Source organism: Bemisia tabaci, chromosome 9 (assembly GCF_918797505.1).
Source record: "Bemisia tabaci chromosome 9, PGI_BMITA_v3".
Taxonomy (NCBI): Eukaryota; Metazoa; Arthropoda; class Insecta; order Hemiptera; family Aleyrodidae; genus Bemisia; species Bemisia tabaci.
The window spans coordinates 37,859,545-37,883,140 of NC_092801.1; the positions used below are offsets into that span (position 1 = coordinate 37,859,545).

General features: G+C 41.6%; 1 protein-coding gene across 7 annotated transcripts in view; it reads right to left on the reverse strand.

Annotated features, from left to right (window-relative positions):
- Nucleotides 1-23,596, reverse strand: part of LOC109043926 (growth arrest-specific protein 2) — a 189,715-nt gene that overhangs the window by 71,481 nt on the left and 94,638 nt on the right. Inside the window, exon 1 of one of the 7 annotated variants that reach the window (XM_019061288.2) lies at nucleotides 8,900-8,971. The exons of 5 other annotated variants lie outside the window; for them this stretch is intronic. In XM_019061288.2, the coding sequence (XP_018916833.2) occupies nucleotides 8,900-8,956 (57 nt within the window). In that variant the 5' untranslated portion in view covers nucleotides 8,957-8,971. Of the gene's footprint in view, nucleotides 1-8,899; nucleotides 8,972-23,596 lie in introns of those variants that run through there. One more of the 7 variants, XM_072304501.1, reaches the window with a different exon arrangement.

The following is a 23,596-nucleotide window of genomic DNA, read 5'->3' on the forward strand; positions in this document are numbered from 1 at the left end:
GAAAATTTAAAACGCCCCGCTTTCGCGCCAAACCGAACGATGTCATTCGGCACCGATCAGAGACGAGCACGAGTTCCTACGACTTCCGTCATGTCCGTCGATTCAAGTTCATGTTCTCCGTAATGAAAAAGCAACAATTTCAAACTGAAATGTGTTTTATTTGAACAGATGGCAGTGAAAATTGTGAGAAGATAGCGATAGGGAATCACTTCTATCATTTTCCGCGCCATTCCGACGGATTTGCACAACGGAAGCTTTCACCATTGGCGGGTCCAGCAAATTGACAACTTTGTTTTTCTTCAGTTACACCTATGAAAATACATCGGTCTTTTACAGAGGTCAGGTACTCCGACAATAATCGATTATTTTACTCATGTTCAAATGGAGGAAAGTCAGTGTTGCCAAATTGCTGGACCCGCCTCTGGCTTTCACTAGAGTCCCTTCATACTGAAAGACAAGACAACACCCCCTCATGGAGTCACAAACGGGAATAAAGATTTCACAAATCAAACGTTTTTCGTAATCTTGGATCGGCCCATTCTCAAATTCCTTTCTCCGTTCCTTCTCTCATTCCGTTTGTTCCTTGTCGAACCTGCAATTCCTCGGTCCATTCCAGATTATAATCTTTTCAATTGATGAAAATGTAATCTTCATTCCCGTTTGTGACACCGTGGAGGCCTAAAATACGGTGACCGATCAGAAATGGATTCCTATTGTCTTGACTCTTAGTATAAAGGGACTCTACTGCCGTGATAGCGAAGAGAGCCGTAAGTGCAAAATTTTCGAAATCGAGTTTTCTTCAAAATTCGTCTGAACTCTTTTAGATGAAATTACTGACACAGCTAAAACAGCAAAATTCATCCTAATTTAATAAAAACGAGACGTATGAGAAAACCTTAAGTGCACAAAAAATAACATAGCTTTTTTCAAGACAGCCGTAGGTGCATGAGAGCCAATGAAAAAAGTACTTTCAAGAGGAATGCCGCCCTCATCCGCCGATTTCTAACCTGAAAATGTGTTTGTTGTGCGTCCAAACGCAACCACGAAAGCATAGCAACCAAAGATAGCACTTACGGCTGTCTTGCCTAACAATAACCTAGCAGGAAAATGAAAAATGCCCTTTTTAAGTAATGGAAATAAAATCAGTCGATTTTCAGTCATCATCCATGCGATTTCTAGGAGTCTTCCGGGCGATTAGTGGCAATTTAACAAAGAACGGAGGCTGCTTTAAACAAAATTTTCCGGTCAGAAGCTTCTGAGACTTTCTCAAAACTTCATTTTTGCACTTACGGCTCTCTTCGCTATCACGGCAGTCTAGCTTTCACCTGGTCATCGAAGTCATCATATCGATCAGAGACAGCTCCGTCCGATTCCTGTCTCTTCTACTCCATATTCCCGCAACAGGCGGCGGCGACGGTCCGTGGGGGGGGGGGGGGGAGGAGGCGGTGATGAATATGGGCGGAAAATGGGTCCCCAGCGCGTCGGCTGTAATGGTCGTTTGAGTGGTTTTTAATGAGCCCGCGCAGCTTTGTTTTGCGTTTTGTCCGAGGACCGCGACCGTTGCTTTCGGTGACTGTCGCCTCAGAAAAAGTTCCGCGGAGCTTGCGAGCTATCGACGGATCGACCTATCGAATTGTGATCCTCGACGATTTTACGCCGCACAATCCAGCGAGTAAATGAAACTTTGAGAGCTCATCCTTCCATGAATACTAAACGTAGGAGTTGAAAAGTAGATTCGTTGGTTCTCTCGTAGGATTGTGTCCGAAAAGCTCACCTTGCAATGCGTCATATGATGGACTATACATCAAAATTTGCAAGTTTTCGTCAAAAATGGAGCAATAATGTGTTTTTTATGTAATATTCTGAAAGTACCAGGTGAGAATATATTATACGGCGATTTACTGCGTATTTATGGAGCCAAAATCCTACACATGCTCGCTTTTAAAAAGTTGAAAAACTCAAAGGAATTTCAACGCACCAGGACTGCGGAAACATGATGGAAGAGATGTACTAAGCTGCCGTGCTACGGTAAAACGCCGTATGAACCTTCAGGTGTTGCCAAATTTCCTTTGATAAAACGAAACTTTCCGGGTAAATTCATGAATATTTTCCTCCCATTTTTTCAGATAATTTAGTTTGGAATTTTACCTAAAGATTCTGAAAATATAAAGGAAAAATATACAAAACTTTCCTAAAAAATAAACATTTCATCGAAGGAAATTCGGCAACTCTCGAATACTCATACAGTGTTCTTCCCTAGCACGGCAGTATGGCAATCAAATTGCTATCTTCTCTCATTTTACACACATGTTTGTTAAGATAAAACGTATTTTAATGTGGAATCGTTGCTTGTTAACTACGGATAACATGAACTTGATTCAATTCTTTGATTCTAAATATACGTTTTCGACTTCTTCATTGTTTCCATACACAAGAAGTAGAGAATCATTCGACGGAAGTCGCAGAAACCCATGCTCGCCTCTGATTGGTACCGGGTGATTTTATTTGGTTGGGCGCAAAAGCGGGTCAAATGGCAAATCGGCGGGAAAGTCGCGCTTTTTGAACGGGGTATTTCTCGGTTTCTGAGTTTTTTCCCCCGTTTTTTAATATACGTATCGTGTTCCATTAGGCCCCTGAGCAAATCTTCGATGGCCCCTAAAAATCGAGCTTGATGCGCCACATGGCTCCTAAAACTCCAAGGTGAGTTTCGAACACTGCTTACCTCTGTGCGGCCGTGCGCTTTGAAAGACTCGATCCATCGAAATTCGATTTAGTTCGCCCGGAGGGATCGTTCGAAACTATCGAGTTGACCGATATCGAGGATGAAGTTTCTACGTCTTCCCGCGCTTTGCGGTCGGGTGTAATTTGATAACGGCGCGCAGCCGCGACAGGACCGCGATGAACGGTCTTCGATGGGCACTTTGAAAAGCTCGTCAAAATCCGCTCTGTTCCCAATCTCGCGAAACGACCTCATAGATTTTAATGAGGGACAGTTTTGCTGTGAGCTGTTAACTTAATGGGTCTCCTGCAAACTTCTGCCACAGCAAAAAAAGGGAGATACTTTTCGTTCTACTTAACCCGTGACGAATGTACTCAGTTTGTTGAATTCCTTGTGTGCAACTGACCTGCTGATCAGAATTTTATTGAAGCCACATTGAGAATCTCTAATTTATTTTTCTGTTCATGAACTTTTTTATTTTCTTGTAAGAGGTGGAGGGTTAGTAAACCATGAACGAATTTCAACTTGCGAAAACATTTTCTGTAGCAGATAAATAACGCGCAGAACATGATGCGCATGTGAAAAACATTGATTCAATCGACAACCTTGAATCGATCGACAAACTCGTGAATCAATCGATAAAATTCATGAGTTGGCCGATAAACCCGTGAGTTGATCGACAAACCCGTGAATCGATCGAATCACGTCGATCTGTTCATGTTTTACCTTTTCGATCGTTTCATGTCGATCGAATCGACACCGGTCTTTTGATAAGTTGTCGATCGAATCGGTGTCGATGGACTCCCGTTTTAATTTTTCGATAGATTCAAGTCGATCGAAACCATACCCTCCCCGAATGCTGCCATGCTAAGGAAGAACGTCATATGAACATTCGAGACTTGCCAGATTTCCCTTCATAAAATATGTATTTTTGACAACATTCATGCATATTTTTCCTCGAAATTTTCGGATATTTTAGATTAAATTACGTACACAATCGTCTGAAACTTTTGGAAAATAATATTCACAATTTTCCCAGTAATTTCAGTTTTTATCAGAAGAACATGACAACTTCATGATCATAGGTTTGAAACCTCTAATGCCGCAAGTTTGAATAATCATATCAAACACTGTACGGCCGGCGCTTGGCTGTCAGCTGGCGCGCACGGCGCAAAACGCATAGTGGCCCCTTACAAGACCGCAGGATACCTCATGCATTGCACGTACAGCACGGTGCGCGCGGCGGATAGTGTAGCGCCTTACAAGTCTGCAGGATACTTCATGCATTGCGCGTATACCTCGGTGCACGCTCAAGTCTTTTAAAAGTCGTATTTTCTTGATGTCTGACATACCCCGGTTTAAACAATTTCCGAACAGAGCACACCGCGAGCTTCCAATCCTAGGATCACACTGCCGTGCTAAGGAAGAACGCCGTATGGACATTCGAGAGTTGCCAAATTTCCTTCGAAAAAAATGTTTATTTTTGCGGGACGTTATGAATTTTTTTCCTTGAGATTTTCAGGAACTTCAGGAGAAACTGCGCACAAAGTTATCTAAAAATTGGAAGGAAAATTTACACAAGTTTACCAGGAAATTCGTGTTTTATCGAAAGAAAATTGGCACCACTTGAAGGTTCATACGGCGCTTTTCCTTAGCCCGGCAGCATACGACGTCCTTCCTTAGCACGGCAGAATGGTCATAGGACGGTTTCCCTGCACTGAAAAAAAATCTCGGTGTATTCACTAAGAAAAGGGTAAAATTACCAAGAATTCAGGGTTCTATTTGATCCCAGTTTTCTCTTGGTAAAATTACCATTCATGGAATTGGTAATTTTACCGAGAAATCTCGCTAAAATGATTGAACTTTCTCGATAATTTTACTGGACCTTGGTAAAAACGCTAATATTTTTTATCGACTGTGATAGAATTACCAAGATAAAATGGCAAAGTTACCGGGAGTTGATTACCAATAAAAGTGGTATTCTTACCTGAAAAAAACAGTAAAAATACCGGTTTTTGAGTAAGCTTACCAGTCTGTCTTGGTAAAATTACCAATGCTTGGTAAAAAAAATGTGAGATGGTAAAAGTACCAACGGACCTTGGTAAAAACGCCTATATTTTTTATCGACTGTGGTAGAATTATCGAGATAAATGGCAAAGTTACCGGGAATTGATTACCAATAAAAGTGGTATTCTTACCTGAAAAAAAAACGTAAAAATACCGCTTCTTAGGTAAGCTTACCAGTCTGTCTTTGTAAAATGACCAATAATTGGTAAAAAAAAGTGAGATGGTAAAGGTACCAACGGACCTTGGTAAAAACGCCGAGAATTTTTTTTCATTGTAAAGGGGTATCGATACGAGCCGTTTTGGGGCTCATCCTAAATATCCGCCACTTTACGGTTTTTCGCCCTTTGAACACGGAGAAAAATACTGTGGATGTGACCAAAACTAATGGTGGGTACTAACGGACCTTGGTAAAAATGCCGAGAATTTTTTTCCAGTTTGAGCATGGTAGAACTGACCAAAAAGTACCTCGGTGCGGCGCTTCCTTGGGTTCAAGGTCGAGGCGCGAGCTGATTAGAAGTCGGGATGTGGCTCCCGGGTGCGGGAGGATCCTCGAGAAAGGAAACGAAAAGAAACCGAGATGCGTCCGCGCTAGGAATGCAAATGCGGCCCGGGCAACGTCAAAGAACTTTCTCTCCTTTCGGGAGGACCGTCCAGGACGAGGGCCAGTGACACCGCTCACACCGGGACCCCCGAATTTTATCGGGACCAACGAGTGGGCCCAGGAAACTTCACTGGTTTTATGGATCCTTCGGCGGTGCCCCCACATCTGCCGTGCTAAGGAAGAACACCGTATGAACCTTTAGGCGTTGCCAAATTTCCTGTGACAAAACCGCAATTCGTCGGTAACCTTATACGTATTTTTCTCCCAATTTTTCAGATAATTTCGTTCGCAATTTCATCTAAAGATTTCGAAACTTTAAATGAAAAATATTCGTAATTTTCCTCAAAAATGAACATTTTATCGAAGGAAATTTGGCAACTCTCGAATGTTCATACGACGTTTTTCCTTAGCACGGCAGACATCTCAGTATCGCTCCAACTCGGAGGCAATTTCATTTAACAGTTCTACGGAAAAAATAGTTAAAAAATCGTTGTCTCTCGGGTAGAGAACCTCTACGCTGCCGTGCTACGGAAAAACGCCGTATGAACAGTCGAGAGTTGCCAAATTCCCTTCTGTAAAATGTTTATTTTTGAGGAACGTTACGAATATTTTCCCTTGAAATTTTCAGGAACTTGTGGTGAAATTGCGTACAAAATTATCTGAAAAATCGAATGGAAAATATTCATAAATGTACCAGGAAATTCACGTTTTATCAAAGGAAATTTGGCAACGTCTGGGGGTTCATTCGGCATTCTTCCTCAGCACGGCAGTATTGGGGAGGGTGGGGGGGGGGGGGGGGGGGGTTACGGACATGTCGAAATATGAGGCGAATTCTATTTTGAGGTTTCGGTAGTACTTCTGCGCCCGAACCCTCCAGCTACCATTTGATTTTGAGTTAGGTATTTATAATTCGGTGCCTTATGAATCGCAACGTTGGTGCATAATTATATCACCGCCTCGAAAGGTGATCCTGAAAGAGGTTCGATCTATCGAAAACCGACGGGTCTGATTGGTCGAATCTGTTGGCAATGGTGTCCATTAGTGTTGATAATTGATTATATAAAACCAGGCAGAACTTTCCAGAGATGCTTGGAACTTTTAATAAAATTCGCTCATGGAGTTTTTAAGGCCCAATTCTAATCCTCCATTGGGGATAATCTCCTCATTTCCCTACCACCTTTCCGGCATAGTCAATTTTTCCCGTGCAAATGTTTTGGAAAACTTTCCATGTCGCTCCTCAAAAGATAAGATTAAATAAATGAATGGTTCCGTTGTAATTTGAGCCGTTAAATCCGAAAATGACCTTAGATTTTTGCGCTTTCCCTCCAGAATTTCTGGAACAGCTTTTAACATTGCGTTTTGAAGGGTGTAAACGATTATTCCAAAGAAATTTGACAGTTCTGAAAAACTGAAGAGTGATGAAATTGAGGACCGAATTTTGGACCCTGAATATGTCTGCACTTCAGCAGATGGATAAATCGGGAAAGTGCTAGTATTATTGGCAATACTGTTCTGATACATTATGCTCATAGCGTGTAAGTGAGCCATTTGGTAACACAAATTGCAGTGTTCGTCATATCACTCGAGCATCGTTGCCTGATGTAGGTTTCATAAAAATTCATGAAAAATCAATATATACTCAGCCTAACCTCGAGTTAGGTTAGGTTAGGTCCCCCTCAATTTTCCAGATTAAATCAAATTGACGAGAGTATTCAATAGCCGCAGCACATTCAACTTTTTCCATGTGCTCTACGCCCGTTATGTTTTTTAAATTATTTCCGGAGAATGTAGGTAAATAAATGTATGAATTATGGAATAATTGCAAGCGGCAACGCATCATGGGAACGCACTCGCTCAGTGTAAATGAGTGTAAGCACTACACGCATACCGTGTATTGAGTGAACCATCTAAGCGAGCATGGCGCATAATAGAGCCAATTTCAATGCTATTGTCCTTAGGAAGAACACCGCATGAACATTCGAGAGTTGCAAAATTTCCCCTGATAAAATATGAATTTTTGAGGAAAGTTATGGTTATTTTTCCTTGAAAATTTCCGATTTTTAAGATTAAGTTATGAACAAAATTGTTCAAAAATTTGAAGATAAATATTTAAGACTTTCTTGATAAATTCGTATCCCATCAAAGGAAACTTGGCAACGCCTGGAGGTTCATGCGGCGTTCTTCCTTGGCACGGCAGAATGTGTAGCTGTCGATGCAAGGGAAATTGACGGTCTCCTATACACGCAGCCGATTTTTGCATTTAAGTCAGCATGTTCTACCTAGATTCCACTGGCGAAAATCAGCATTCCTATAAAATTGGCAACCTCTGTCGTGTATGCAGCCTTCTCTGTAATGTCGCGTTGATGAGGTGAATTGATGATGCGTATAGATTAGCCTATCCTGGCATGTCTTGTCATCGAGCGGTGCGCTAGTGCGAGGCGTCAAAAAGGCGCTCCTTTGCAGAGCCGGATTAAGGGGGTGGCCAAATGGGCCGCGGCCCGTGGCGGCAAAAGGGGGCGGCACATTTTGCAATTTTTTTAAATGTAGCTATAAAGAAGAATCAGATTCAGAAAAAAAATTACGAAGCAGAAAAGGTGACAAAATCTCTCATTTCCTGAGAGTATATCTCTAATTTTGTCGTCCCTCTATGGTACAATAGACAGCACCTTTGATTAGTCGAGTTAAGTCTAAGAGAGAAACCGAACACGGAATTTGGAACGGCGCGGCGCAGAGAGCAATGATGACGAGAACGTGAGATGAAAAGGAGAAACCCTCGGCGCGGCGGTCGGCATGTAACACATGTAAGCGCCTACAAGACTGCATGAATACTTCACGCATTGCGCCAAAGACAGTGCGGTCGCTGCGGTCAGCAGCGGGCAGCGCGAAACGCATAGCGCCTACAAGACTGCATGAATACTTCACGCATTGCGTCAAACACAGTGCGTGCAGCAGCGGTCGGCCCGAAAAGCATAGCGCATGTAATAAGACTGAAGTAAGAGTAAGTGAATTTTTCAGACCAAATTAGTCTCTGAGTAAGTGAAGTAAGACTGTAATAAGAAAAAAAAGTCCTGCCTTTCAATATTTTTAATGTTTTAAGCCTTTCTTTACCCATGTTTTAATTCTCTCCATATTTAATTAGCTTTTTAGCACACTCAAATGAAGCATTAAAAAATATGCGTGCACATTTTCAATTACGCAACATGGAATTTACTTAGTCTAAGTCTTTTTAAATTCGTCTACTTGTCTGCCGTGCTAAGGAAGAACGCCGTATGAACATTCGAGAGTTGCCAAATTTCTCTATTCCAAAATGTTTATTTTGGAGGAAAATGTTAAGTCTTTTTAGATCAAATCCCAAGCAAAATTACCTGAGGAATTGGAAGAAAAATATTGACAAATTTTCTTGGAAATAGTGATTTATCAAAGGAAATTTGGCAACACTTGAAGGTTCATACGGCGTTTTTCCGTAGTACGGCAGTTTTCTTCCATGCGCCAAAATTCATCATCCAACTTACATTTAGCTCCGTCCTATTTCTCCGTTCCCTCTTGCGAAGATAACGTCGGGTATACATCCCGATGCACCTGACGTTTCGTTTCCAGAAAGCGGACACCTCCACAGTCACAACTCCAACTCCGAAAGAACTCTCGCCCCAGGAAACCATTCTCTGGCTGGGCGTGAATGATCAATTATCGATATTTCCCCATTTGAAACTATGGTAAGAAATCGATCATTAAGGTGGTCGTAACTAGCACCCAGTTGATCGATCCTTTCCCATAGGTTTAAATGGCGGATAAATCGATATATCGTAAACTCTGTCCGGCGCGGCGCGCCCGCCCGTTTCACCGACTCCGCTCCGAAATGAGTCGTTTTCGTTCCGCGTTGCAGCCCGATTATCCTTTCCGCATTAAAAAATCCGCCTAACTACGATGACGTTTCGTTCAATGGTTGATAGTAGAGAGGCAGTTCCGGTCGGGCTAACTCGAAATCAATCCGCGATCACTGAAAAAAACTCTCTGTGTATTTACTAAGAAAAGGGTAAAATTACCAAGAAGTCAGGGTTCTATTTGATCCCAGTTTTTTCTTGGTAAAATTACTATTTATGGAATTGGTAATTTTACCGAGAAATCTCGGTAAAATTATACTTGAACTTTCTCCGTAATTTTACTGGACCTTGGTAAAAACGCCAATATATTTTATCGACTGTGCTAGAATTACCGAGATAAAATGGCGAGGTTACCGGGAATTGATTACCAATAAAAGTGGTATTTTTACCTGAAAACAAAAGTAAAAATACCGGTTTTTAGGTAAGCTTACCAGTCTGTCTTGGTAATATTACCAATAATTGGTAAAAAAGTGAGATGGTAAAGGTACCAACGGACCTTAGTAAAAACGCCGAGAATTTTTTTTCAGTGTTTGATCATCACCGATTCTTTTTTTCTATTTGCAGGGAATCCATGATGAGAAAGCTAAAAAAACCCGTGCCCTCGCAAATGAAGAACCGCAAGTTGAGGAGTCTCTCGGGAGGCTATAAAAAACTTAGAATAGAAAATTAAAAGCCGGACTGATAATTAGAATTTCACGCGTTAATCACACTTTCTTAAAATCTTATCAGCGGATTTGCACTGCGGCGGCCGACGATGGGAGTCGAATGAGGCCGCGCGACAACAAAATAATTACAGGTGAGCATAAAAAATAAAAATTACAATCCACGAGAGCATCTCATTACAGCGGGCACTTTCATCAGGGATCGATTAATCATCGGGATTATGTCGGACCACCGCACTGCCATGCTAGAAGGAAGAACGCCGTATGGTCCTTCAGACGTTGCCAAATTACCTTTGATAAAAACCGAATGGGCCTGTTGCATGCAAGAGATACATCCGCGCGAATAGACTTTTTAGAGGTTAAATGACACGAAAATTACGATGGTCACATTAAAAAAGTCTGAAATACACTCCTTACTGCGCAATTTGCGTTGTTAGGAACGCGCTTTTTCAAATTTCCCGCGTCTGGGGGCAGTTTTCTAATCACCGGAAACGAGCAAACGGCGGGCTCGGTGATTTCCGGAAGATATCGAGTCGTTGTTGTTGTTGTTATTTTTTCCTTCAGTTTGTTTACAAACCCAACGTGATCTCTTATAGTGGTCCATATACGCTTTATGCAGTAACCAAATCGATCAACTTTTAGATATCCAACGCAATCCTTCTACATTTCATTTTACGATATCACGAGCTCCGATTTTTAGGTTATGTTGTCAGTTTTAGTTGACTGGAAATAGCCGCGAGTTGCCGTCAATTGTTTCCGTTAGAAAACTGCCCCCAGACGCGGGAAATTTGAAAAATCGCGTTCCTGACAACGCAAATTGCGCAATAAGGAGTGTATTTCAGACTTTTTTAATGTGAGCATCGTAATTTTCGTGTCATTTAACCACTAAAAAGTCTATTCGCACGGCTGTATCTCTTGCATGCAACAGGCCCATTCACGGTAGAAATTGTGAATGTTTTTCCCCAAAATTTTCAGACAATTTCGTACGCAATTTAATCTAATATATCTGAAAATTTCAAAGAAAAATGTGCGTGAATGTCGTCTAAAATACATATTTTATCAAGGGAAATTTTGCAACTCTCGAATGTTCATACGGCGTTCTTCCTTAGCACGACAGCATTTTCCCCATAAGTCTACAATCGCCACCCTGCGGGCCGATTATTGAAATTGATAGACAAGGCGATAGACGAAGAACACATAGGGAGTATGGAGCTATCCTATGTTGAAATGGGTGGTTCCTATGGACTAAGGGAGAAAATGGTGGACTAACTATCGGGTCCCTCGTGGGTTGCCAATAGTTAGTCTATTACTTACCTCCTTTGTCCATTGCAACCACTCGTTTCCTCCAATAGGATCCCTCCATATCTCTTTTGTCTTCTTTGTCTATGGCTTTGTCTATCAATTTTAATAATCAGCCCGCTGTTCAGTTAAAGGATCGCTTCATTTCCTATCGTCTTCTTTGTCTATCGCTTTGTCTACCAACTCCAGATATCAGCCGAAGATTAAGCTATTTGCTCCGCGGCAAATCTACTTGGAACACCGAACTCGATTGTGTAAATTGTTGTTCCTCGAAAGACTCCGATATAGGGTTACGGTCAACCACACACACACACGCGCGCGCAAGATGCGATATACATCTCCGGTCGGAGTGCGCAACAGGTAATTTCCCGATGGAAGTGTCGAGGGGAGTGAATTACAACGGCGCTCCTAATTAAGGTCTCGCAAAGGCTCAACCCGCGCTACTTTCATCGCACCTTATTAAAATGTCACCGTCCGAGTAAACCGCGAGAAACTCGACTAAACGGCCCTCCGCTCCGGTCGCCCATCGCCGATCCCGCGTGGAAATTAATCGGGAAACCAGTTGCGATACGCGACCGGCCCAGATCCGCCGTCGTGAGAAAAAACACCGTATAAGCATTCCAATGTTGCCGAATTTCCTCTCAGAAAATGTTTATTTTCGAGGGAAGTTACAAATCGTCACCTTCCGGCCGAAGTATCACAAGGCTTGTCAATTTTTAACCGGCTACTGGAAAAAAAAGAAGAAAAATAAGCGGCGATTTATCGCATATTTTTGGAGCCAAAATCCCGGACAAGCCCGCTTTTAAAAAGTTCGGAGCCTCGGAAGGAACTTTAAACGCATCTGAATGGCGGGAAAATGATGGCATTACGGCAGTTAAATCGCTGTCTCCTCTCATTTTTCACTGATAATGGAGATGTTGTATGTGTGAGGAATTTGCGATTTGACCGTTGATTCTGATATAAAAGTTCGCGAGAAACACGATGGTGCCACTAGTTTTTTCTGAAATCATCTCCCAAGCTCAAAAAAAGCTCTCAAGTTGAGGCCAAAATGAAGGGGATATACCACGCTATCCTGAGAGTCCACCTCTACATCAAGACTTACTCTCCGTGCAAAGATAGGGAGCAAATACATTGACAGGGCTGCCGTGTTTTTAGTTTTAGAGTCCCCAAGGAAAGTGGCAGCCTTGTCAATGTATTTGCTCCCTATCTTTTGCATGGAGAGTTTGTCTTGATGTAGAGGAGGACTCTCAGGATAGCGTGGGATATCCCCTCCATTTTGCCTTCAACTTGGGAGCTTTTTTTGAGCTTGGGAGTTGATTTCAGAGAAAACCAGTGGCACTATCGTGTTTCTCGTGAACTTTTACGTATGAAACAATAGTCAAATCGCAAATTCCTCACACATGCAACATCTCCATTGTTGAAATAAAACGTATTTCAATGTGGAATTGTTGCTTGTTGACTACAGATAACATCAATAATATCCGATTCGATTCTTTGATTCTGAAGGTATAGTTACAACTTTTCAATTGTTTGCACGTATGAAGGGTTGAAATATATCTAACGAAAGTCGTAAAAACCTTTGTTCGCTTATGATTAGATACCGGATGACATCATCCGATGCAGAACCGTGGAGTTTTAAATTTGCGGAAAAGTTGCGCTTTTTGAACTGCGTATTATTTCTCGGTTTTTGAGTTATTTTTTCGTATAGTTAGTGTGCGCATCGTGTTTTGCGCGTCAATTATCTTTGGAAAAATTTATCCGCGTGTGAAAATTCGTTCATGGTTTAATGACCCATCCAGTGCTCCGTAAAACAGCCCTGGACAATGTTTACCCGTAACGCAGGCTCAGACCTCCTTACCTCTGAACTTTAGAGCTTTCCATACGAATATCGTCACCTTCCGGCCAAAGTTTCACAATAAGCACCATGCGACGTTTCTAAATTTCTAAAAAATTGTGCACACCACGGACCGTAGGTCGGACATCAAGGAATCACTCGAAAAAATATTCAACAATTAAAACACGCACCGTGCTGTAGACGCAATGCGTGAAGTATTCCAACAGACCTGTAGGCGCTAATATAAGTTTCCTGCTGACCGCACTATGTGTGCGCATGCATGAAGTGATGCATGAAGTATTCCTACAGTCTTGTAGGCGCTATCACGTCATCACCTTCCGGCCAAAGTATCACAAGCGCCATGCGAGGTTTCAAAATTTCCTCCGCCATTTTATGTTTTGCATAGAAATTGTCGGTTTCATCTGTTTGAAAAATTCACTGAAATTTATCGGCAGCACAAAGAAAATTCAGAGGAATGTTCGGACAGCCCCGTTGAACAATTTCTCGGTAAAAAAATTAAATGGCGGCGGAAATTTTGAAACGTCGCAGGACGCTTGTCATACTTTGGCCGGAAGGTGACGATAGATATTTTCTTTGAAATTTGCAGACTTTTTGGGTCGAATCACGAACAATTCCGCTAAATATTGGAGGAGAAAAATTCGCAAATCTTCCTAAAAATTCGAGATTTGTCGAAAGAAATTTGGCGACGTACAAAGGCTCATACGGCGTTCCTCAGTGCAAAAAACCACATGGAACTGATTGGAGCCAACACTGTTGTGCTAAGTAGAAACACCGTATGAACATTCAAATGCCGCCGAATTTCCTCTCTGAAAGTATTTATTTTTGAAGGAAGTTATGAATATTTTTGATGAAATTTTCAGATTTTTAAGATCAAATTACGGACAAATCCTCTGAAAAATCACAAGAAAAATATTCACAAATTTTCCTGAAAATCGATTGTTTGTTGAGGGAAATTTGGCGACGCCTGGTGGCTCATACGGCGTAAGGTAAAGATGGAGAACGGAACCAAACCGGCCGGGTTCAAGCAGTCCCGATCATAAACTTATAAAATCCATCGATAGTTGTTGCGAATATGAAAAGTGACTACGAGTTGCGACGCCTTCAACTCGAGAGAGCACTTTCGCAGTCGGCTGATTATTGAAACTGATAGACGAAGCTATAGATATAGAAGGGCACAGAGGGGACTAGTCCATCCGGCCAGGGTCAAATACTGCCGTGCGTTGAAAGGAAATATGCCCTATGAAAATCCAAACTTCGCCAAATTCCTTCAGATAGCATAATTGTGTGTGGAGCTGATGAGGCTTAGTTCCTTTCTTTTAACCGCGGTCCAAGTGTTACGATTTGTTTTCTTGCTTTCCGCGGTCAAAAAATCATCGTGAGCTAGGAGTAAACAGTCTTCCTGCCGGCGAATCAGAATACAGATCGTTCGTCTATGGTTGAACCTGCTCGAGTGTGATGAATTTTTGGCAGAATAATGACCATGCTTTTTTTCGGCTCGCTAAGTGGAAAGTATTAAACGATGATGGGTCGTCTTCTATTGTTGACCGGCTTTGTTAGAGCCCGGAGAGGAGAGAAGGGAACTTCTTCCGAAAGTAATTTGCGAATGACCTGCCTCGCTTTAGCGTGAGAACTATGAGAAACTAGCTAATTTTCACTTCAATTATTGATTCAACAATCGGAAAAAGCCGATGATTTATAACATCAGTCATGATTCAAACCTTCAATTAAAAAGTTGGGATGATCAATTTAAACCAGTGGCGTGACATGAATTGCGACGTATCGATTGTCATGCCATTTAAACCTATGGTAAAGAATCGATTATTAAGGTGTTCGCTGCGAACACCCTGTTTTTTTATCATTTTCCATAGGTTTAAATGGCATAACAATCGATATATCGCAATTCACGCCACCCCACTGATTTAAACACTCGACGCTATTAACCATCTATGAAATGGTGTTAGTTATTCAACGCATTTTTAATAATTTAAAAAATTGAAACTTTCCTTTGTCACAAGATTCTGCAAATTTTCATAAATCTTTTCTTTTTTGAAAAAATTAATTTCCGAAAATTTGAAATTTTTAGGATTCCATGTTTTTACGAAAGTGGCGACATAGATTTGCATCCCCCAGAACCCAAAATCCAAAATTAATTTATGCCATAGAGGGTTAAAAAAGCGTGTTCAAATGGAGTTCACTGGAAAAAAAACACATTGGATCTAGAGTCCAGACTCTTAAAAACATCGACAGTAAAAAGTACTCTTGATTCAATCAGAATCTAGCTTAAATCAAGAACCAAGCCTTTTGATTTAAGCGGATTTCGTTTTGATTCAAGCAAAAATCCGATTGAATCAAGAGTATTTTTTCTTGTCAATGTTTTCAAGAGTCCGGACTCTAGATCCAATGTGTTTTTTTCCCAGTGTTGAAAGTGTTTTCAAAACATTTTCATGAGAAATGTAACACGAATATATCGATGGCCAAAGTGGGAGATCCCCGTTTGCGCCGTTGTAGACATCCTGTCATACCTGCTATATTCTTTCGTTAGAAAACTAGTCTATACTTAATATCTTAAAAACTTCCACGATTTTCCTTTCTAGGCAGAATATTCTGTTTAATTTCAAGCTATAAAATAGTTTATTTTTCCGCAAAAAAATAGGAAATAGACGGAAATTTTTAAACAGCGCAATCTATACGTGGCTCCTCGCTTTCGCCATCGATATGATTTTGAGGAAAAAACCACTTACAATTAGTTTGAAATGAAGATTTTGAACTTACGAGTCTGTCAAATGAGGACTTGGATTCAAGTATATTACATGTGGAGAAACTTACCTGAAAAAAAAAAGAACAGACATTCAAAATTAGGAAAATAAGAGACAACACATAACACAACAAAGCAAAATGAGAGATGCAAAAAAGTACGGTACTGCTGCCTGTTAGGCTCTCTGTGATAGCTTAACAGAGCGCACTAAAAATATTTTCAAGTCATTAGAATCAGATATTTGGAAAAATATTGGATCTAGCAGTTCCATGTAGTTTCTTGCACTTTTTACCAGTCAAAGTTATCTACCCCGTCTCCGAACCGCTTCCCCTCCCCTCTCTTTACAGCCTCAGAAACAAGGTTATATGGATTGCATTTTGCAAAAGGAACCACTAGCATTGCAATGTTGCCAAGATTGTGCAACTTCTTTTGTCTTGGAGGAAAACCCCGATTATCCATTATTAGTTTCTATTTTACTCTCTAAAAACTGTAAATTTAAGACAAAAATTACCATCTAAATTTCATAGTTTTTCACGATTTCCGCAATTTTATCGCAAAAGATGAAGTTGCATAATCTTACAACATTGCAATGCTAGTGGTTCCTTTTTGCAAAATGCAATCCATATAGTAAAAAAAAAATTAAAGAAAAAAATAAAAAAAACAAAATTCGGATGATTTTTCCAATTTGAGTTACGGCAACCTTGGAGCAATTAGCATGCCGATACGGCTCATTAACCGGCAGACGCGTAACGCGCCGCTACTGTTCCCTCCCGTCGCGGATGTTGTCAATAAACTATGACTTTAACCCCCCGTCCCCGACTCCACAACACCCATCCCCCGCCCCGGGGAAGACAAAAGTCCGGTGGGTGGCTGCCGTTGTCGAGGGTGTGTTCCCGGCGGAGTCACAGACGGATTGTTTCCCCGTTTTGTTTGGCACCGAGCGGGGACAATACCCCCTGGTTGTCGTTGTACTTGTCGTTGTCGGTGCATGCATCTTGAATGTTAATTGATTGGTCTTTGACTGCGGGCAGGGGCTTGTCGATTGTCGGATTGATTTCAGAGCTTGTGGAGTGTTGCCAGGTTTCGCAGGAAAAGAGGTTCAGCCGTATGCACGGAAAGAAATTAAATGCTAAGATGTCCGATAAGTTCCAAATACTGTTTTTACATATTAACAAATGCTAACGTAACTACGCCCACTGCAAAACGTACAAATTAAAATGTTATCTTCGCATTTTTGTATTGTGAAATCAGCATTTGAAACTTGTCAGGCATCTTTTTAACAGTATTTAAATGCTAAATCAACATTTAATTTTTTTCCGTGCGGCACTCTGCCGTCCCAAACAAAAACGCCGTGACTTCATAATAGATCGTTTCAATTTTCTCCTGACAAAATGTTTCAAACAGAAAAACTAACGAAAATTCATCCCCAAGAGCTCTTGAATACCTTCGCGGACAACTGAAAACTCAAACTGAGAAAATGGAGCAGAATGGATATCGGTGTCTCTCGTAAGAAAACAGAATGTGTGAGAGGAAATTGCAAAATCTTGAATGGAGTTACGGCGTTGTTGCTGTGGACGGCAGAACACTAAAGTTTTCGGTCGATGCGTTATTGAATGCCTCCGATGTCAAAGCATGGAGGATAGTGATCCTTCTGCCATAATTTGTTCTCGAAGCGGTAGACTAGTTTTCTCAAAATTAATACTTGAAATCGCGAGCGAATTCTTTCATCCCAACGGTGCTCATCTTTTTCGGGGAACTTTAAAACGTACCTATATACGTAGTGGCCTGTACACGATCAAATTCCCGCCAAATTTCGATCACAATGATGAACAAGATGACGGTCGAGAATTATCTAGATTAATGAGTAAAATTAATTAACCAGCGTGTTGATTGAAATCAGAGTGAAATAAGCACGGTTGTGTGGAAATCAGATAAAGGATGAGCCCCACAGCTCCTTCATCTACCATCAAATTTTTGCAGGCCGCAGAAATTTCATGGTAGATGGTGCGCACCAGTCACCATTTGATCAGAATTTGATGGGAATTTGCTCGTGTAACCAGGCCATAGAGCTGAGTTCTAATATGAACGTATTAGAGGTCTCCCGCTTGTTGTATCATTAGGAAACACCATGAACTGGAAGAGGTGGCTCATATATTTTGCCCTTTTCCCACTAAAGCAGATTCTAATGTTGAAAAAAAAGACGCAGAAAGGCCATTTTGGTAGAACCAAAAAAAGCATCCACCCTTAAAGAATAGTACTTTGTCGAAAATTCAATTTCTGAAACGGCGCCTACACCTTTATTCAAATAACCCGTTTCGTGAACAACCGTTTGGACCGCATTAACAAAAGGAACCAGGCCACATCATTTATTGCCAAATTTGATTGGGCAATTTTATTTTTTACAAACGTTTGTGCGGATTTTTGTGGAAATTTAAGTACATTCTCTGAATAGTACTTGCGAGGCAAATTCCTTAAACTTTTCAAAGGAACCCCCTGGTAAAAATGGGCAATAAGAGCTGCGTTTCAAAATACCATAGGAATTCTTATAGCCGGCTAATGAAGGCTACAGAAAATCATATAGCTGGCTGTAAAATGCGGAGAAAATCATACGGCCGGGCTATACGAAGCGATAAAAAATTATGCAGCCGGGCTATAGTTCCTATAGCCGGGCTTTACACTTCATCGCCTGGCTGATGCCTTTTCGCCATCGATTATATAAGGCTACAAGAAATTGTGTAGAAATTCATGTGCTTTGGAAATCATTAAGTTTGATACAGAACCACCTTAATATTTACAAAATACACATTATATTTTCCTTTAATACATATTTTTTTTCATCAATTAAAATGAGAATAATCCATACAGAGTGTGCAAACATTTCAAAGTATGAGTTGAACAACGCTGACTCCACGAGATTAAATATTAGAGCCTAACACAAAGCGCAGCGGCGGCGAATTGGTGCCTACAAACCTAACAGGGATACTTCACGCATTGCGCAACGCGTGAAGTATCCCTGTTAGGTTTGTAGGCGTCAATGCGCGTTTCACGCTGGCTGCCCGCCTGCCGCGCCGCCGCAACGTGCCACGGCGCTTGAAGCAACTATTTCACACCAGAGGTATTGCACAGTATCATACGAAACTAAAGGCGCTCTAATATATTAGTAATGGAAAGCATCCATCAAAAGCACGGAGCTTTCCTCGCAAAATAAATCAAAATACTACGGCCCAAAAAGAGAGCAGTATTCCAAAAACTCACTAAGTCCTAGCATCCGTAATTGGTAACGTTTAGCATACACTTTATCGCCTGGCTATTGCTTAATCGCCATCGGCTATAAAAGGCTATAAGAAATTGTGTAGCCGGCTATAGAAGCTATTGGAAATCTTACAGCCGGCTGTAGGTCTATGGTATTTTGGAACACAGATTCTACTGCCAATTTTTTCCAAGGTCCGCACAAACCTTCTCTTGTGAAAAATGAAATTTCCCGGATAAATTTGGCAATAGCTGACGTGCGTGGCTTAGTTCCTTTCTGCTACTCTCGGTCCATTTCATTTAACGCACGGTAATAATCCCAAGAATCTCCTCACGGATAGGCAACCCGTCGGGCCACGCACTTGAGGTGCCGCGTCGTTCCAAAGTCACGTTTCCCCCGATAATCAGCGAGGAAGGCTGATTATCCTCCCCCCCCCCCCCGACCCTCAACAATCACCCGCGTAAACTATAAAATAAACCCGATCGAGTCAAGTGGCAGACCGCAGGGTGGGAAATATTGTAATGAAGTCGGGAACTCACTCCGATATGAGTGAGCGCTTTCGAATTGATTTGAAAGCTGCGACTGCTGAAAGGCGAACGGTTTTCTTCGAGACTTAAATGTGTGTGCGTGTGAGGGGGGGGGGGGGTGTTCCCTGAGAGCAAGACGTGTCTGGGCTCCCGAGTGTGATCATAATTCGATCGTTTAAGTGTAAAAACGTGCACCTGCTTTGCGATCCGGGGTTTTGGAGTTCCTCTGGAATTGACTTTTTCGAACTGGAGGGGAGGAAGTTGCGTTGATTGAAACTTCGAGAAAATCGAATAAATTCTGAAAAATGACCGTCAGATCGGAGGCTGAGCGACATTCTCTATTGGAAATCCCAACGAATAACGTTATACCTATGGCTACATTTTACCTTAACACTACATGTTGCCACGTCAAGAGTTCAAGTAGGAAACGCCAGGCCTGGCAAAAAGGTCAAAAGTTGACTCGGCCCAACGGAAACATTGAGTCTCCTTTGTCTATCAATTTAAATAATCAGCCTGCAAATTGGGATTCATTTGCCATACACCGCAACGATAGCTACAGTTTCGGACTAACAACTACACGAAAAAGAATAGGTAGGGGTTATGTCCGAACTGTTGGATGATATGGACATTTCCAATAAATTGCGGTATTACCCCAATTTATTGTGAGATTGCCCCCAATTAATTGTGATACTATCCTAATAAATTGGGTTACTAACCTAAATGTCGCGGTACTACCCCAACTTGAGTAGCGATGCTACCAAAACTAATTGGAAATGTCCATATCATCCAACTAATTGCAATTTGTACACGGGTACACGGAGAAGAAAAACTCGTAAGTGGGACCCGAAGTTTAGGTCATATGGATCTCTGAATTTTTCAGATTGAGCATCTGAACACTTTAGGTCTAGCTGTCGAGGTTCGGATCACACATCTGAAACTTCAGTTCTTACATCTGAAGTACTTCAGATGTGAGAACCGAAGTTTTTCAAATGTGAGAACCGAAGTTTTTCGGATGTGAGAACCGAAGTTTTTCGGATGTGAAAACCGAAGTACTTCAGATGTAAGCACTGAAGTTTCAGATGTGTGATCCGAACCTCGACAGCTATACCTAAAGAGTTCAGATGCTCAATCTGAAAACTTCAGAGATCCATTATGGATTGAAGTTTAGGTCATATGTATGACCTTAACTTCGGGTCCCACGCACGAGTTTTTTTTCTACGTGTAGTACCACAATTTTAGGGGATAACCCCTGACACTTTTTTATCCGTGTATGCGCACTTTGAAAACGGAAAAAAGTTACTCAGAAATCGAGAAATCCCAGTTCAAAAAGTGCAAAATTTCCGCAAATTAAAACGGCCCTGGTTTCGAGACGAACCTAGTGGGGTCGTCTGTGCCAATGGAGAATTTGCATGCAATGTTTTTATTGCTTCATCTGAAAGTGCGTAAAGAGCCGATTTCACAGTATGTTTTATAATTTTTTTCTGATATGGGAAATAGTATAAAAATAGATTTAAAAATGAGAAAATGCAACGCCTAGTGACATCATCTGGCGGCATTTCCCATTGAAACACACGTATTTTAGCAGATAACGTCATATTGTCATATCTTCTCCAATAATTGTTCAATTCATGAACAAAAGGTATCCTCGCGTTCAGTTCACCCAGTAGTTTCCACTTGAACACGAAATTCATCAAATTTCAGACACCTGCAAATTCTCTATTTGACGCGAGCACCGGTTTCTACGACCTCCGCCAAGTGTCTTAATTTCTACTCCTCGTGTATGAATACCGTAGGAAAATCGAAATTATGTACGTTCAGATCAAAGATCCGAATCTCTGTCAGACTAGGGCTCCTGGAGTCCACCGTCTACGCCACGTCTCACGATGGACGGTCGGCCGGTGTCACCTACACGCAAATCAACTGGCGACCAGAAGCAGCTTCCGTGGCCGGCCCGCCGTTCGGGGAAAGTTGTCGAGAGATCCGATATTCCGATCGGCTGTCTTTTCTCTCGGATTCGGCGAGTTACGTGCGATTCACACGACCCAGAAAAATCTCGCCGATCGGATCTCGAAAAGAGTGGATCCCCGTGTTTCTCCCGTAATCCGCGGCGCCCAGGCGCTAATCCGCGACGAATAACACTGCCGTGCTAAGGAAAAACGCCGTAAGAGCCTTCAGGCGTTGCCAAATTTCCCCTGGCAAATCACCAATTTTTAGGAAATTTTTTGAATATTTGTCTTCCAATTTCTCAGATAATTTTATTTGTAATTAGATCTAAAACGTCTGCAAATTTCAAGGAAGAATATTCATAATTTTCCCCAAAAATAAACATTTCATCGAAGGAAATTTGGCAACTCTCGTATGTTCATACGGCGTTTTTCCTCAACGCGGCAGGACAGGAGCTTATCGCGCATCGGCCGGGAGGCTTACATCTGTTCGCGGCTCGTAAAGTGCCGCTTAAAAGCCCCCCGAGTAGCCCCGGAATGTGATTTCGATTCCTGATGAGTTCTTGTCTCCTATGAGGTTTCATTATCACATCGCTGGGTAGGTTTTTTCAAGCTGTGCGGTCGGAGTGAGTCGATGAGGATGACAGAGGCATAAGATTTGCGATTGTCCTCGGCCGTAGATGAGATGACGTTGATTGGATAAAAACGCTAATTCGTTGGTTTTTTCACTCTTTTTGACCTGGTTATCCTGATGAATATTGTTGACCCAACACTATTCGTCGTTTTCTCCACGAGAAAACCTAACTACAGTTCAGTGTTGCCAAATTTCTCCACACAATGCATTTTTGCGAGGAGAATTTTGAAAGTTCCTACACGGAAAAAAATAGGGTAGTCGACACAACCAGCGGCTACTTAAAAATACGCCAGCTACCTGGCGGTAGTTACGATAACTACCGCGGTGGAGGTCATAACTAACCCGGTAGTTATATCAACAACCATGGATGTTGATGTAACTACGGGTTAGTTGAGACCTCCACCGCGGTAGTTATCGTAACTACCGCCAGGTAGCTGGCGTATTTTTAACCAGCCGCTGGTTGTGTCGACTACCCTATTTTTTTCCGTGTAAGTGGAAATTTCGCTGATTTTTCTTTCGATTTCGTGCAAAAATCAGAGAAATTCACAACAAAAATTGCGCAGGTCTAATTTTGTTAAGAAAGGGAATTGAATGTGTCAATTATGCAACCTTGGAGTGGAGTTAGGTTCTTTCGTTCGGGAAACGATGTATCCGAACATCCTAGTTGATGAAGAGAATAGTTATAAGTGGAACAGGCAAGAGGTGACTTACCCAAAAAAAAAGTCACTAGATTGGTTGTGCGCGTCTGGGACACGGTCTGAACCGCGGTATGATGACAACGAATCAGACCACATTTTGCATTTAGAAACTCCGATTTCAGACACGAGGCTGCGATACACGCAACTAACTACATTTCCCGCCTTACACTGAAAAAAAAATTCTCGGCGTTTTTACCAAGGTCCGTTGGTACCTTTACCATTTCACTTTTTTTACCATTTATTGGTAATTTTACCGAGACAGACTGGTACGCTTACCTAAAAACCGGTATTTTTACTGTTTTTTTTTTTCAGGTAAGAATACCACTTTTATCGGTAATCAATTCCCGGTAACTTTGCCATTTTATCTCGGTAATTCTACCACAGTCGATAAAAAATATTGGCGTTTTTACCAAGGTCCAGTAAAATTACCGAGAAAGTTCAATAAGTTTACCGAGATTTCTCGGTAAAATTACCAATTCCATAAATGGTAATTTTACCAAGAAAAAACTGGGATCAAATAGAACCCTGAATTCTTGGTAATTTTACCCTTTTCTTAGTAAATACACCGAGAGTTTTTTTCAGTGTAGTCTGTACGTTAAGAGCGTCATGGGGATCCGAGCCAGGAGCCGCGGAGAGATGCCTAAATTTAGAGGAGTTTCGTGCCACCCTAAAATCGTCTGGTTAATTAGACGACTTGAACATATT